This window comes from Myodes glareolus, chromosome 17, assembly GCF_982192425.1.
Source record: "Myodes glareolus chromosome 17, mMyoGla1.1, whole genome shotgun sequence".
NCBI classification, from domain to species: Eukaryota; Metazoa; Chordata; class Mammalia; order Rodentia; family Cricetidae; genus Myodes; species Myodes glareolus.
In genome coordinates this window covers 15,672,580-15,689,801 of record NC_142042.1, presented here as the reverse complement: position 1 = coordinate 15,689,801, position 17,222 = coordinate 15,672,580, and the positions used below count along the sequence as shown (strand labels likewise).

Sequence of the window (17,222 nt, the reverse complement as noted above, 5' to 3'; positions counted from 1 at the left end):
TTCTTTTTCTATAGGACTTTGACTGTAGAAATTACAGTCAGCAATGATATAATACTTGGCATGTAAAATCAGTGACTAGTAAGGCTGCGAGTTACACTGTAACTATGTATCTCTGTAAAACTATATCCTATAAAATGCCCGGCACATATAAGCTGATGAGTAAATACACAAAGAATGGTCTTACAAACGGATGGGATTGATTCACTTATGATCTGTAACTCGAAGAACTCTAGAACTTATCCTTCTACAGTATAATTATTTTCAAACCATTGTGAAAGCATTTTCTTCCTGTGGATTTGGGTCAACTCTGTTATTAAGTTTTACTAATTTGCCTTTCATCTTTCACATATTCTTTCCATTCCTACTAATACAATTTAGTTTACCTCTCATTACCTTATAATTATATCTCAGTGACAGATATCTATCAATCTACGTGCCTTTCATCTCTTTGCCCTCACATTTATTCTTCATATAAATTCCCTAAGGTCAAGATTTCTTGTATGAATTTTCTAAGCACACTATCATAAAGTATGAATAGGAAAGTCATTATCTTTTAAGATGAAGTCATTAGAATAAAGATATGACTTCAAAACTAAGTAATAGACTACATAGATAATTCTGTTGTAATAGTAAAGCCTGCAACTAAGGAGATATAGACTGAAAAGCCGGTGAAGTATAAAACCTTTAAGAAAACCTGAGAAACTTGTTTATAGTGTTCATTGTTAATCTGTACCTGGAAGTACTGAGATGCTACAGTAATCAATAAATATTTGATTAAATAGGAATGCCTAATGAATGAATGTTTCCGAACTGAGATGAAAGTAGCATTTGCTGAAGATCAGTCTGGTGCTTAGGTAGAGAGATTAGTTAGATTACTTTAGTGAAATAGTGAACACTAAATTCTCACCACTTCTTTAAAAAATTTTATGGACTTAGTCCTAACACATCTCACATATCACTGAAGAGAAATACAGAAAAGGTGAGATATCTGTAAAAGTTATCTGGCAGATCTAGTTATGATACAATAAAAGCAACAGTAAGTCTGAAACAGGATGCTTACTTTGACGATAAAATCAAAAAAATTAGAAAAAAACATTTTACAGGTAGAAGTTAGAGGTATAACTTGGTTCTTCCAAAGCCTATAATCTCCCCAGACAACAAATATAAGCTTTCACTAACTGATACATGTAATTAAAATAGTATAGATGTATTGATCATTAAATAGTAAAATCTATTACCTTTAGATCAAAAAACAATAAAGGCTGATTACTTTTCTTCTAGACTAATGGATGAATTAAAATCTAAAAAGTATCTTGCAGATTTAAATGTACTGTGTTGACCTCTGTCGTTGTACAGACAGAGACTAGACCCTAGCTATAAACACCATTTGTGAGAGACATTCTGACACACTGACAGCTGGGAAAACAGAGCATAAGAACTCCTTTCAGAATCAATTTTACAAATCTTGCTACAGAAGAATTACTGCAATAAATAGATTGTATGTTATTAAATACAAATAGCTGACCATGGCAGTGGCAGAGGGCTGTAATTCAAGCACAGGTTGAGGAAAGAAAACTGGCAATTGAGCCAACTGGAGCTACACAGAAAAAACAATACAAAATAACCCCAATGCTAACATATTCTGTAGGAACATACATATACTCTGGTACTAGACTTTACCACTACAGACTTTTTTAGTTGATGTAAACTACACGTTTTCAGATTATTGCAAACTAAAGATACTGCAGCATTCAGATATATACCAATGTCTTAAGACAAACGTATACACATCCCTCAGATGAGAAACATCAGAAATATGTAAGTTCTTCTACTTTGCAAACTTCTTGGACATGGTAGGGTGGTGCATGCCTTCTTCAATCCCAGAGGCAGGAGGAGCTCTGTGAGTTAGAGCCCAGCCTGGACATATAGTAAGACCCTATCTCAAAATACAAAACAATGTAATATAATAAAACTTAAAGGCTTCCAATAAGTAAAATTTTTACACTATTTTCAAGTAAAAATTTCTCATCTTACCCTGTCTAGTTCCAGTGTAAACTTCTGGTCCCATGACTGATTGGAAATAGGCTTCCAGCTAGTTTGACCAACCACAGTATTATCTAGCTTCAAAACAGCACAGACATCATCTGTAATTAGAATTTGTAAGTCTGGTTAAAAACTGTAAGCTGTTAAAATATAATCACCACTATTTTACAGCACTAACAGTCTGAGGATTCTTTGTATAATGAATATTGAACTGTTGGAATTTTAATTGGGTTTCTTTTGTATATATAAATATTCCTATCAATTCCTCTTACATTTGTTTCTGATAAAACACAAACACTAAAAGGTGGTTTTCATATGTAATAATGTAATTCAACTACCCTACTTATATGTGTATCCATATTAGCCACCTGATCATCTCCTACTACATTTGCTAGATAGAGCCCTCATTCATTGCCTTAAATATTATTTTCATTTCTCTCCCAGTACCCTCTAAACACAAGAAAGCTACTTCCATATTCTCTCGAATGTTAAATTGTTATTTGCCTTCCTTCTCAGCTATATGTTATATACTAGGATATCCTCAATGTGCTCCTAAATCTCTTATTTTTGCTTTCATGACCCTGAATGCATTCCCTCCCAAAGCTGATTACAGTCACTATTCCAGCACAATCTCATCCATTACAAAAAGTTCAATTTATAATGATCACCAAACCATTAAAATAGCCAAGTTATAGGGAAAAAAAAAAACTCAAGTGTCCATAGACCTTCATTTTGGTATAAAGAATAATGTTCAACATTTCATTCCTTCAAATGGTTTTGTTATTTGCCATGTATTCTCATTCATTTTTTAATAGAGCAAAGTGTATTGCTTTTCTATTTCTTATGATAAATTTTAAAAATTTTTAAATTATGGCAATTAAAACTTTTGGTCCTATTTGGACACTTCCCATTTTTGTCTGTCCCCATTAATAAAGCCCTTTAATCTGTGACATGATTTTAAAAAGCATGGTTACTGAACTGGATAAGTCATCGGTTTTCAGGAGATTGCGACTACTTCCACTTTTACTTTTACTAGTTCTGCTCATAAAAGATGATCTGTTTTCACTGGGACTCCATCCAGGCAGTGCAACCGATGTTGCTTTTGACCGTCCAGGGACATTCTCTAGGATATCTTGGCACCCCATAAGACGGACTTCCAAAGTACCTGTTCATAAATAAATATGAATTAAGAACAATTGTAATATACAAAGCCATGTCTTTTCTGTTTAGAAAGCAGAAAAAAAAGGATGATTTGCTGAAATAACAAAAATTCTTCCACAGAGAATCTGTGAGGAATCTACCTGCCTCCTTCATTCACTCAAAGAAACAGCTGAAAACTTTTAATCATAACTGCAATAGATTTATAGAAAGGAACATTACCAGCTAGAATGGTAGGCTACACCTGTTATGCTAGAATGTATGGCTGAGGCAGAAGAGGCCTTAAAGGACAGCCTGTAACTATACAGACAGTGCAAGCCAACCTGGACTATATAAGAGAATCTGTCTTAACAAACTAAAACAAATAAGAAACAACTTTAGAAGAACAATATTTACCAATATTTATTTTGTGTCGGGGGCACAAAATAAACACACACACAAATAATTCTTTTATAATCATAAAGATTTTAGAATTATGTGGCTAGAAAACATGAGGGGAAAAATAAAGCTAAATATTAGCATTCAGATTAGATACAAAGAATTCTGAGTGCAAATAACAGCTATGCTTAATAGTTATATAGCTGATACAGAAAAGTACTTTTGCCTTGCTGTCTACATAAACAAACAGCTCCTATTCTATTTGAAATATAAATAACATTTTATTTTCTGTATCAGGAAAGTTAAGTAATTATGGGTTACAATTAAGCACAACTATATATTTTTCTTAGACAAATAAAAGTGTTCAAAATGAAATCAAAGAACTGTGACTAAAGCTATCTGGATACATGGATTTGTCACTATGCGGACTAAACTTATAATTAAAAGTATTGTCTGAGGGCTGGAGAGACGGCCCAAGGGTGAAGAGACTTACTGTTTTTTTCAGAAGACAAAGGTTCAATTCCCAGTACCCATATGGCAGCTAACAACTGTCTGTAACTACAGTTCTAGAGTATCTGATATCCTGTTCTGTCGTCTAAGTGAACAGCCTGGATGTGGTGCACAGACAGACATATAAAAAGACAACACCAAAACACATTAAAAAAAAATACAAAGAAATAAATCTTTTTTTTAAAATGTTGCCTTCATGTCCATATTTTAGGCAGTAGAAAAAATGAAAAGGTTGTCTGAGTTAAAAACAACAGCATCAGACAAGATTAATACACCAGTGAAAAGAATTACACATACGTGAACTATGAATTATACTTAGACAGAACCATGCAAGTTTAAATGAAGTTCCTGATTAAAAGAAAAAGCAGACAAAATGGGAAACAAATATATATATATGTTTTAAGTGGCTAAAAGCTCTCAAAATTTTATGAAAATGATAAGTTCAAGAAACTCAATGATACCAAATCAAAGAATCACAAAGTATATCATATTTTTGTGGGTTTTTTTTTTTTTGATAAACAGAAAACACCATGGGCAACAAGAGGAAAATAACACTACATACAGAAGAACAGAGATTAGAATAACAGTAGTTTTCTCATTGGAAAACAGGGCAGAACTACTTTTCAATATTTTCAAAAGGTGATATGTATTTATTTTAAAAGTTATTAAACAGTTTTCCCTCCCTCCCTCCCTCCCTCCCTCCCTCCCTCCCTCCCTCCCTCCCTCCCTCCCTCCCTCTCTTTTTCTAACAGGGTCTCTCTGTAGCTTTGGAGCCTTTCCTGGAACTTGCTCTGCAGACCAGGCTGACCTCAAACTCAGAGAGATCCGCCTGCCTCTGCCTCCTGAGTGCTGGGATTAAAGGCATGCGCCACCACTGTCCAACTAAATGGTATTCTTAAGATGGGTGGATCCTACTGAATCACTTTGCAGTAGCAAACTTGTTAAGGTGGGAAGAAGAAAAATTATCTTTTTGTTCAAGCTTGTTAGACTATGGAGCAAGAAGACAGTTTAAGCAGGGTAGCTATCTTTTTACTGTTGATCAAAAAAAAATTTGTTGTGCTTGTAGTTTGTTTTGTTGAAAACAATGGCAAACTTTTCTCATTTCCAGTGTAAATACTAAGTTGTAAAAGTTATCCTGGGGAAACTGAAAACATCTGGTTACGACTTCAAATCCTGGTTGCTTATTAAATATTTTAGTAATCTCAAAATAGTAGGACATGACAATGCTTACCACCTGCTTTCATTTAGAGAAAAAAAAACTCCAGAGAGACTTAGGATCTTTATTAAACATCTAGAGGTTTCATTCTTTTATGACATGGCATAATTACAATTGCTTGTAACCACATTAGAAATAGGGTAAAACTACATTCTTCACCTTCATAAACAATACAAAAAATTTAAAGCACATGAATCTAATAACTAAATATATTCATAAGCTTTTTTTACTAACTCAGTATGGTGACCTACAAAACTATGTTATTAACTGCTATGGCTGTTCTGAGATAAGGCCTTCTGTGTAGCCCCACCTAACTTAGAACCCCGATCTTCCTATCTCAGCTTCCCAGGGTTGGGATTGCCAACATGCATCACTATGCTACAATTACACTCTTGACATAATTGAGTAATACATTTTAAAACAAATTATGAAAAAAGAAACCACCATGTCTTAGTTAGGGCTACTGCTGCTGTGGTGAAAATCCATAGCCAAAAGCAACTCTGGGATGAAAGGGTTTATATTTCAGGTTAGAGTTTCACAGCACAGTCCATCACTGAGGAAAGTCAGGACAGAAACTCAAACAGGGTAGAAACCTGGATGCAGGAACCAAAGCATAAGCCATGGAAGAGTGATGCTTGTTGGCTTGTTCTGCTGACTTTCCTATAGCACCCAGGATACATGCCCAAGGATGGTACCACCCACAATGGGTTAGACCCCTATATATCACTAATTAAGAAAATGCCCTAGAGGTTTGTCTACAGCTTGATCTTGGTAGACAGTTTTCAATTCCCTCTTCTAATATACATCTCTAGCTTGTGCTATGCTGACATAAAACTAGCCAACAAAACCAGACTAGAATAGAGAACAAAAAGTAGAATTGTAAGCATATCAGCTCAATTTCAAAAGTGTGGCTTTATTACTTTTTATCATAATATCAATTTCCAAATACTTGAAATCTACTTTAACCAATGAATCTTTGAGAAATTGAGAATAAACACTAACCTAACAGATCATCAAATTTAAGATAGTAAGCACAGCATATACCTAATTACCACATAGTAGTAACAAACTGTGGAATAAATAAGATAGTGGGTTGACTCACTATAGGTCTACACTTTGGTTGAGTTTAAAACATACATACAATATTATAAGACGGATAATGAGGCCACGACATTTAAAGAAGATAGCGGGAGATGGCTAACAAAGTACTTGAATGTTAAAGATATTTGTGGTGGGAGCCATATAAACTATAGCTATAGAAGTCCACAGGTATCAAAATATGCAGTTTCTTTAGAGTGTTCCAAGCTTTATAGCAGTTTGTTAAATAGTAGTTCTATATTACTGAGACCTTCATAAACTAATAACTATTTGAGAAAGTAATTCACACAACTTGAAAATACTTTTTATTTCATTAAATAAGCAAGGTTATTTCCTAGTAGGGGCCATTTGCCAAGCAATGCAAAAGCTTCCCAAACTCTGGAGTAGGTTTCAAAATTTCCACCTTGATTTCCTCCTCTACTAACTTTTCACATAGTAACAAAATAAAACTTAGCTTTACAATATCAGACATCAGATGTCAAAAGGATGTAGTGCCAGTTGGGATTCAAATTGTAACTGCAATAAGCTGTAAATGTGGAATACCCTTCTTTATGCTGTGAATATGTTTTATTACCATTGATTAATTAAGAAGCTGAGCTGGCCAATAGAGCAAGGTGGTAAATCCAAGCAAAGATAATGGGAAAAAGAAGGCAGAGTCTGGGAGATGCCAGCAGTGGCCAGATAAGAAAGAGGTAACAAGCCATGAGCCTCATGGTAAAATGTAGACTGATAAAGTTGTAAGAGTTAGTTAATAATAAGCCTGAGCTAATACACCAAATAGTTTATAATTAATATTAAGCCTCAGAGTGGTTATTTGGGAACTGGTGGGCAGGAGAGAAACCTCCAGCAGCATGGATGGTTAGCCTCTGCCAACAATATATAACAAAACTATGATGCAAAAATGAAAGAATAATTATATTCCCCTATAAAAATAAATTGGAAGGCAGTCCTTCACCACATTACCTACTCAGAAGTGACGTAAAGAAAATGGCTTACATTTCAGTGAAAAGACACTAGTTAGTAACCAAAGATTTGAAACCAAAGAAAATATAATGAACACTGATAACACAAATGACATTAGTATATACTAAAGCAAAAACCATGGTTTTGGGTTTGTAATTATTTTTAACATACCCTAACTCTGACACCAGAGCCAAAGAAACACACTTTGGCCCTGGAACCAGAGCCAGTGAAAGAAATATGCCCTGTCCCAAAAACTGGAGCCAGAAAGCTATTAAAAAAAATTAAAAATTAAAAAAAAAGATCAGAGAAAGAAACACAGTTTAGTCCTGAAACCAGAGCCAACTCTGCCCTTGACAAACTAAAACACAAAACCAACCAATCCCTGAATACCCTGACTCTGAACCCAGAGCCAGTGAAAGAAACTTTATTCCTGAACCTAGAGCCAAAGAAACATACTTTGGCTCTAGAACCAGAGCAAGCAAAATTAGCCTTAGCCCTGAAAATAGAGTAAAATAGCTAAAAAGGACCAGTGAAAGAAACATAGTTTGGCCCTGAAACCCCAACTCTGCCCCTGACCAACTAAACTAACCATTCCCTGAGCAGAAAAACTAACCAATCCCTGAGCAGAAAACTTTCTCCCAGATAAAACTCTGCCCCTAAGAAGGCCTATATAAGACCCTCTGCCTATGCAGTTGTGGACTGTCATTTCCCACCCTGGTAGATGTGGCCACCCTCCTGGAGTCATCCTTCCCAAATAAATCTTTCTTAAAAGAGTCTTGGCTGACGATCTTCATTCACTGATGAAGAATGGAAGAACCTTGCTGAGATGTCCCCTAGAGGACTGATAAGAAAAAAACCTTCCTGAGATATTCCCTTAGCAGGAGCTGAAAAACGCTGAGCAGAAAAAAGTAACAACTTTTCCCTGGAGCCTAAGGAGATTGCTACATTTCTGCAGCAGCTTCTCCTGTAGCATACAGTATAGCAGAAGTAGGAACATCTTGGGCCAAAGAAGAAGCAGATAGCTCTGCTAGGACATTCCCTTAGGGGAAAAGTGTAGAGCTAAGCTGTAAGGCTCTCTCTACAAGAGGGGCAGGGTTGCTATATCTTGGGGGAAATCATACCCACTGCACCCCAACTTCAGGTAGCCTGGCTTCTAAACAAGTCAGGGTGCCATTCCCTCCAGGGCTTAGCTGTCCTATTGCAGCAGCTCCAGTCTCCAGAGCTGTCCCTATTGCAGTTCTAGGGTCTGGCTTTCCAATTATACCTTTGTAGCTCCAGAGCTGTAACACCCAAACTTGCTTACACTGTTAATGAGCAAATCATGTACAAAGACAATCTTTAATAGCAGAAGAAAGGGGAAGGAACACCTGTATGTAACAGTTTTTGTAGAGTACTAAAAAAATACTGAAATTGTGGCATCTCACACATATACTGCTGGCCCTTCCCTCCCCCCATCCCCTCCTCTCTGTCTCTCTGTCTCTGTCTCTGTCTCTCTCTCAACACAGTCTTGAAATGGCTACACATTTCAACTCATGCTATGACATCCTGGAAAAAGAATCCTTGAGCTGGGTGTGGGGTAAATGCCTATAATTCCAGAATTTGGGAGAAGGGAGAGAAACAAATTCAATATTAAAAAATATAAAGGCAAAGAACTACCAGGCTTGTAGTTTGGAATTCAGATTGGCAGATAGCAAAGGGAAATATAATGGCAGACACCTATCATTACAATGTACCATACAATACATTACATTATATTATTACATTACTGGCTAACACCCGGGCAATGTCCACACAAAGAGAAGCTAATATAAACTATGGACTTCAGATGGCAATGATGTATCTGTGTAGACTCACCAATTATAAAAATTTGTGACTCATGCCTGTAATTCAGGAGAATGAGTTCAAGGCCAGCATAGGATATAAAGTGAGACTGCATCAAAACAGTATACCCCTAAATCACAAACGAGAAAGGGGGCAGTGTAAAAAACCCAATCTCAAACTAAAACACACTCATGCCGGTCTGGTTTAAGATGTTGATAGCAGGGGAGATGATGAATATGTATAAATTTGGCTTATGAACTCTTCTGTTTCTTGTTCAAATTCTGCATGTGCCTATTATAAACCTTCTAAAAATAATTCACTAATTTAAAAGTAATTAATTAAATAGTAAAAAAAATGAGAGAATAAGAGACTAGAAAAATCTACAAAGAGGTCATATATAAGGCTCTAGGAAAAAGTACCATTTATAGAAAAGTAGCCAAAAATCTTTTGTTTAAAAATTTACAAATTACATTACTTGACTGATTAGGTATGTATGTGCATACCATAGCATGCATGTGACCAGAGGACACTATGGGAGTTAGGCTTGTTAACAAATATCTTTACTTGATGAGTCATCTCCCAGGCTCTATTGAGTTCTGAGACAGAGGTCTCATATTTGCCTGGGCTGACCTCATTCTTTAGTAGGTACTTTTGTTATATTAAAAAGAATTTTACTATTAGTTTATGGTAAGGGGACCCTAAGTCAGGAGTTCTCAACCTGTGGGTTCTGTCCCTTGGGGTTCTTAAAATGACCCTTTCCTGGGGATTGCCTAAGACCATTAGAAAACAGAAATTTACAATTCAAAACAGTAGCAAACTTACAGTTATAAAATAACAATGAAAATAATTTTACGGTTGGGGGGGGGGTCATCACAACATGAGGAACTGTATTAAAGGGTCACAACATTAGGACCACTATCCTAAACTTTTTGAACTGTCTCCAGTATAGAGATCTGGTACTCACAGTGGTGTGTCAGACTATGCTGGAGTTTATGTTAATAAGGTGTTTCATTGTAGGTCCTTAAACGGTTTCATGATGGGGGATAACATGTCTAGAAAAGACTAATTATAACATAGGGGGTTAGGGCTTTGAGTCATATAATATTGATGCCCTGACCTCCTGAGCAGAGTAACTAGCTGGAATTGACTTCACTCACACAGCAATGATTCACTCAATCACAACCACATAGTAAAGTTCAATAAAGATTCAGAACCCCCAAAGCTAAAGTGAACAGCATAGTTGGTGACAGACACGGATGTGTTACACAGGGCAACAAATCCTAAGAACCAGAAAGACCCTCCCAGTTCTTGCATTTCGCTTGTGGCTCAGCCTACTATCTCCAACCCTTCTTTAAATTAATTTTTTAGGTTAGCATACGAAATACTGAGTTTTATTTTGGCATTTTCATACATATATGTCATTTTACTTATTCCCATTCACTTCCCTCCCCATGCTTCCTGCCCTCGCTTGACTGATTCCCTTTATTTTACCCTCTTCTGCTTTATTACATATACATCTAGGTTCTACATATAAGAGAAAAGATGTATTTTTCTGAGTCGAATTCATATTCTTTATAATAAAACTGCAGTATTAAATATAGTCCTTCATGAGTTCAGCAATCTGTCCCAGGGAATGGAGCCTGAGGTTCTAAAGAAGTACAGAAGTACAGATGACTGGACCTCCAAGCTTATAATTACATGTCTGAAGAAAAGCAAGCATATAGAATAACCCTATAAAATTTAAACTAACTTCCAGTAGTTAGCATTAGAATTTATTAAATATTACTGACAGTTATTATAAATATAGATGCATGAAGCAATGTAGTTAAAAAATACTGGCAGAAAGCATTAAAGATGATATAATTGTCAGACAAAACAGACTTTACAACAAATTGTTATAAGACAAAAAAGGACACTGTTATTGACAGAAGTCAATTCATGAGGAAGATACAACTGAAAGAAGAAATAAAGACAGCTACACAAACAGCCAAGGACCTATACCCCACTTTCAATAATGATCCTACTAGGATAGCTGTAATAATTTCAAAACCAACAACAACAAAGGAAATAACAAGCACCGAACAAAAAGAAAACAACAAGCACTGGTGAAATGTACTTATGCACTTGTTTTGGGGAATGTTAAATTGAGTAATATCTGTCAAGTTTGATAGCTGTTGTAGAATACTGTTTTAAGGTGTGTTACATTTGTTTATGCTTTGGAACATTTGTTTAATGATGTAAAGATGTGTTGTTTTTGTTTATGTTGCATTTGTTTAACTGTGAAGCTGTGATTCTTTGCCTGTCTAAAACCTTGGTCTAAAACACTTGACAGTCTAATCAAGAGCTGAATAGCCAATAAATAGCAAGGCAGGAGAAAGGATAGGCGGAGCTGGCAGGCAGAGAGGGTAAAAAGAAGGAGTGTAGATGGAGACAACACTTTTGTTCTCCAGCTGCCCAGACCCAAATAATCACACAGGAACTATATTAATTACCACATTGTTTGGTCAATGGGTCAGGCATATTCCTAGTTAGCTCTTACATCTTAAATTAACCCATTTCTATTAATCTGTGTACTGCCAAGAAGTTATGGCTTACTGGAGAAGAAGTATGTTACTCCGTTAATTCCACTTATTCTCTTTATCTCTGTTCAGATTTCTTACCTGGCTTTACTCTGCTAAGCTGTTAGTCAAAACAGCTTTATTTATTAACCAATAAAAGCAACACATATACAGAAGGACATCCGTCATCAAAGGTGGATAAAGAAAGAAGAAACGAGAGAACAAGGAGAGGAAGATGCTAGGAGCTGACATCATGGAGTAAGAAAGAAAGTAAGATATCTATATAGAAGTAAGAAAAGGAAAAAGCCCAGAGGCAATAGGTAGTCAGGATAATTTAAGAAAAGCTGACAAGAAACAAGCCAAGATAAGGCTGGGCATTTATAAAAAAAATAATAGGTTTCTTTGTGTGTGTGATTTATTTGGGAGTTGGGTTGCGGGCCCCCTAAAATCTAAAAGATTTAAAAGAAAAAACTCCAACAATCAACAACAATGTTTTGGTGTTCCAACATGGGGAAAGAGTAAATGAAACACCAGAAACAACATTGACACCCAATGTGATGCTATAGTAAAAGAAAATCTAACAACAGATGGCTGTTCAAATTTTAAATAAAAAGAAGTCATATGACGTGGTACATGCATTCATAGATATGTGCTCACCTAGACTGAAAATGGGTGTTCAAACAAAAACATGTACACAAATGTTCATGTAGGTATTATTCACAATATCCAAATAGTAAAAAGAACCCAAATATCCTAACAAATGAACAATCAAAATGTAGTATAAAACTATAACATGGGCACCATTCAATCAAAAGATGATTAAGTGTGCTATGTGAAATAAGCCAGATATAGAAGGCGACAGAGCATATAACCCCACTGAAATGAACTAACTAGGAGACAAATGCGTTGAGACAAAAAGGCAATTAATGGTGCCATAGCCTAGGAAGAAGAATGGGGTACTGAATATGAATACCAGTTTTCTTTAGGGATGAAGTATTCTAGAACTTGACAGTGGTGATGGTTGTACATTACATTAAAAGTCTCTGAATTTTATACTCTTATGAACAGCTAGAATAAACTTTCAAGGCTGGGGAGTGAATCATTATACATGCTAGGCAAGCATTCTTCCACTGAGCTACATTCTCATCACTTATTTAATTTTTATTTTGAGTCAGGGTTTTACTAAGTTCTCCAGGCAAGCCTTAAACTTGTGTTCCTCCTGTTTCAGCATTTCAAGTAGCTGGGTTAAAAGTCTGTGCCATCAGCCACAGCAAAAGCAATAAATTTTACTATAGGAACCTAAACTATAATTCAAGAAAAGATCTGTACAAATGACCTTGACTCCAACTATTAATCCATAATCTAATGTTAACAAAAACACACACACACAAAAAGAGGCACATACTACGCACCGGTTAGCGCTGCTGGTTTGGACAGTGTGCTATACTGGTTCTGCGTCGATATCATGCTCTGTCGTGGACTTAGGGTTGGTGATGCAACAAGTGAAAGCTCCTCAATGACAATACTGCTTTTGGGATGATTCTTGGGAAGTTCATTTAACCTTTGCTCTAACGAATATTTTAAAAGGTCCAATTTCTGACTTGATTCATTAAATCTCGCTTGAGCCTTGCAAGGAAAAGAAATATTGTTGTCATCTACGCCATGATATTCTTCAAATAACATATTAAACAGCTAAAAATTGTTTTTAAAATTACTTCTGAAAGTGCTTTTCTGTCTGTTACTTTTCCTGAGCCAAGTAATTTCATGACATTCTTTGCACCTTCTGCTACTGCAAACTCTATCCTAAAATGATGCCTTAATTCTTCCATCCGAAGCTCAAGAGGACTAATCACAGGTTTTGCTAGAAGAAAAAAAAAACAAAAATTTATTAATTGAATCATTTCACTTTCTAACATTTAGTGATAAAAATCCATGAAAAATAAATGACTAACTGACATTGGGCTCATTCTTAAGTCAATAAACACTATAGTAACAAGAGATAGAAGGCTGATATACAAAATGGTATTTTAAGCCATTATACATAAAAATCACACATCTGAAAAGGTTCTACACCTGAAGACACTGGTATATATAATTTGATGAGATGGAAACACAGTGGTTCTTCATATTAAGAATTCAACCACCTCCAAAGCAAAAATGTTTCAGGGAAAAACTGAATCTGTACTGATAATATAAAAACATTTTGTTATTGTAAATATTTCTTAAACAAAAGAACTGTTTATATTGTGGTTACATTGGACTAGGTATGATAAGCAATCCAGAGATAAAGTACATGAGAGGAAGCACAAATATTCTTTGCAGATACTATGACATGTTCCACTTAGAACTCGAGTATCCATAGATTTTGGGATCCACTGAGGACATGAAATCAATCTGTAGATACTGAATGACAACTGTAGTTTCTGGCTCTTTAATAACTAGCTCAAGACTACCACTGAAATAAAAAAAAATCTAAATAAAGTAAGAAAAATGCTAAACAAAGGAATACTATTAAATAGTAACATGCTTCTTAAAGCATTAAACAAAAAAATCTGGTTGCTTATTGAAATGAAGAATTCTGTTTTACGTGTAAAAAACAATGGGTAAATATCTGAAAGCAACCATCCTATGTAAAACTCAAGAAACAAATCAAAATCCCTAAACCAAAACTTCCTCCCTAAACTCTGAATGACTGTTCCTTTCTTTTCCTTTTTTGAAAGTTTTTTTTTTAAGATTTATTTTACTACTTTATGGGCATGCATGCTTTGGTTGTATGTATGCATGAAAACCATGTATATGCCTGGTGCCCACATAAGTCTTAGAATGTGTTGAATCCCCTGGAACTGGAGTTACAGATGGTTGTAAGCTACAATGTGGGTGCTGGGATTTAAACCCAGGTCTTTTTCAAAAGCAGTAAGTGCTCTTAGCTGGCGGGGCAACTTTCCAGCCCATATGCCTCATTCTTAATGAATTTAGTAAGCACGCTAAACTTGTAAAAGACAACAAGACTTAAGAGTACTCCATCACCATTGTCAAAAGCCAGCTCATTGGTCTGGACGGCCTGAAGAATCTGCATTCGGATGACTTCTATTTTTGTCTTGCTATCCTGGAGCAGTTGCTGAGCTGTACCATGGAGTTTCCGATCCTATCAAAAATGAATTAGAAAAGGTAAGTGGAGAAAAAGATAAATCTTTATCTTCTTAAAAGATCAGGTGAAAACCTAGCAATTAAAAGGACTAAAGAATGTGCACATTCTAAGAATAAAGTTTGGTCTTGGTCTTTTGAGACAAAGTCCTCCTGTGAAGCCTCGGATGGCCTGGAACTCAGTATGTAGACCAGGCCTCCCTATCGCAGTAGTGAAATTAAATACGTGTGTCACAATGTCCCCAGCTTCTAATAAACTTAAACATATACAGACACACAGACACAAGTCATCAAGACTTTAAAGAGAAATATTATTGGTTTAGACAATTTGAGACAAAACAAGTGAATCTTACTTTAGACTGACTGCTTACATTGCTGGGAACTGAAGCCCAGGGTTTTATCCATAATAGGTGTGTGCTCTACCACACATTCAGTTACATCTTCATCTATGTATCTGAAAAGTACAAAGTGTTAATACAGCCATGATCCTCTAGTTACCCTTATAGTGTGTATGTGTGCTAAAGGCACCTACAGTCTATACCTTTATTAAATTTCTCAATACACAATATCATTAATTGTTATGCTGAGCCTTACACAGCACTGACCTAAACCTCCAGTCTCCCAATACATATTAACTACAGTTTTCAACCTATACCTAAGATCTCTAGACTTATTCTAAAAACTTGTAGCCTGCAAGACCTACCTCTCCCCATTTCTCCCCTCACCTTGTCCTAGAACAAGGGTTCTAGTGTTATATTGATTCAACTTTATTATCAAGGGTCCACATACAAATAAGATCATAAAGCATTTTTCTTTCTGTGCCTGGCAAATTCCACTTGGCATGATGTCCTCTAGATTTAGCTATATCATTACAAATATAAGAACACCAGTCTTTAAAATTAAAACTTATTTATTTATTTAGATTTTTCAAGACATGGTCTCTCTGTGTAGATCTGGCTATCCTGGAATCATTCTGTAGACAAGGCTGTCCTGAAACTCAAAGTGTGCAACCCCCCACACCCAGTGAAAAATTAAAATTTATTATTGTTGTTGTGATGATGTGTGCATGCATATGTTTGTGCTTGAATGTAGACATGCATGTGGTAGCTTGAAAACAACTTTAGGAAGTTGGTTCTCTTTCTATCATGGGACCCCGAGACTGTACTCAGATCAGGTGTGCACAGCAAGTGTGTTTATCTGCTGAGTCATCGTGCCTACTCCAGAATCTCCCTTTGAAAGGTAGCACAGTATTTTTATTGAATGTTATATTTATATCATACAATTATCTATTCATCAGTTAATGGACACTCCTTGAACCTTAGTAATATTTTTAAAAATTCAAAATTGCAATTTTCTTCCATCTTTGTTTTACACAAAATAGGATGAATGTTCCTTTATCATCATCAGTAATTCCCAAAATCTGAAGCATGGTATCTGATGTTTACTTCAGTAATGGAACTTAAAAAAAAATGTTCCAAGATGTCTTCCTATCTTACTATAAAACTGTCACACACACACATAAAGTCTACATTGTTTTAAATCTCTAATTGGTATGATGTTTAGAATGAGATGTCTCTCATAAGTCTAAGATATTACTTGATCCCAGTTGGTTGCTGCTGGGAAGGATTAGGAGGTGTGGCCTTGCTGGAAGTTGTATGTCACTGGGGTCAGACACTGAAGTTTCAAAAGACTTGTACCAGCTTGCTCTCTGGCTCTGGCCTGTGATATGAGCTCTGGGCTTTTCTGCCTCAATGCTTTCATTCCACTATTATAAACGCTAACCTCTGGACCCATAAACCCAATTAAACTCTTTTATAAGTTGTCTTGATCATGGAATCACGACAATAAAAAAGTAAGTAATACAATTTGTTCCATACAATAATCATAGAAACTTAAAAAAGGAATTAAAAAAAAAACTATCAGACATTAATAGAACTACTGTAAGAATTGTAATTTAGCTGAACAGTGGTGGTGTACTCTTCCAATCTCAGTGCTCAGGAAGCAGAGGCAGGTGGATTTCTGAGTCTCTGAGTTGAAGGCCAGTCTGATCTACAAAGCTAGTTCTAGAACAGACAGGGCCACATAGAGAAACCCTGCCTTGAAAAACTAAATTAATTAATGACTAAATAAAAAACTTTTTTAAAGAATAGGTATCCACAACACTTGATTAACGAATCAAATTGGTAAGTAGTTATTTACATGGTAGACTAATCTTCACTTACTACTGATGCAAAATCTTTAGGCAACTAGTATTAACTTGGGAATAAAATAGACTACAATAAGCTTCATTGTCCGTGATACGTCGGGCCAGAATTCAAGAAACAGGCATAATT

The 17,222-nt window shown here is 35.7% G+C and overlaps 1 protein-coding gene across 2 annotated transcripts in view; it reads right to left on the bottom strand.

The window, feature by feature from the left end:
• Nucleotides 1-17,222, bottom strand: part of Pkn2 (protein kinase N2) — a 99,242-nt gene that overhangs the window by 24,561 nt on the left and 57,459 nt on the right. For both annotated transcript variants that reach the window (XM_087897485.1, XM_087897486.1), the window contains exons 4-8: nucleotides 14,773-14,890; nucleotides 13,461-13,606; nucleotides 13,158-13,371; nucleotides 3,023-3,208; nucleotides 2,035-2,144 (exon numbers count right to left, since the gene is read on the bottom strand). In XM_087897485.1, coding sequence (XP_087753611.1) covers nucleotides 2,035-2,144; nucleotides 3,023-3,208; nucleotides 13,158-13,371; nucleotides 13,461-13,606; nucleotides 14,773-14,890 — 774 coding nt within the window. The remainder of the gene's footprint in view (nucleotides 1-2,034; nucleotides 2,145-3,022; nucleotides 3,209-13,157; nucleotides 13,372-13,460; nucleotides 13,607-14,772; nucleotides 14,891-17,222) is intronic.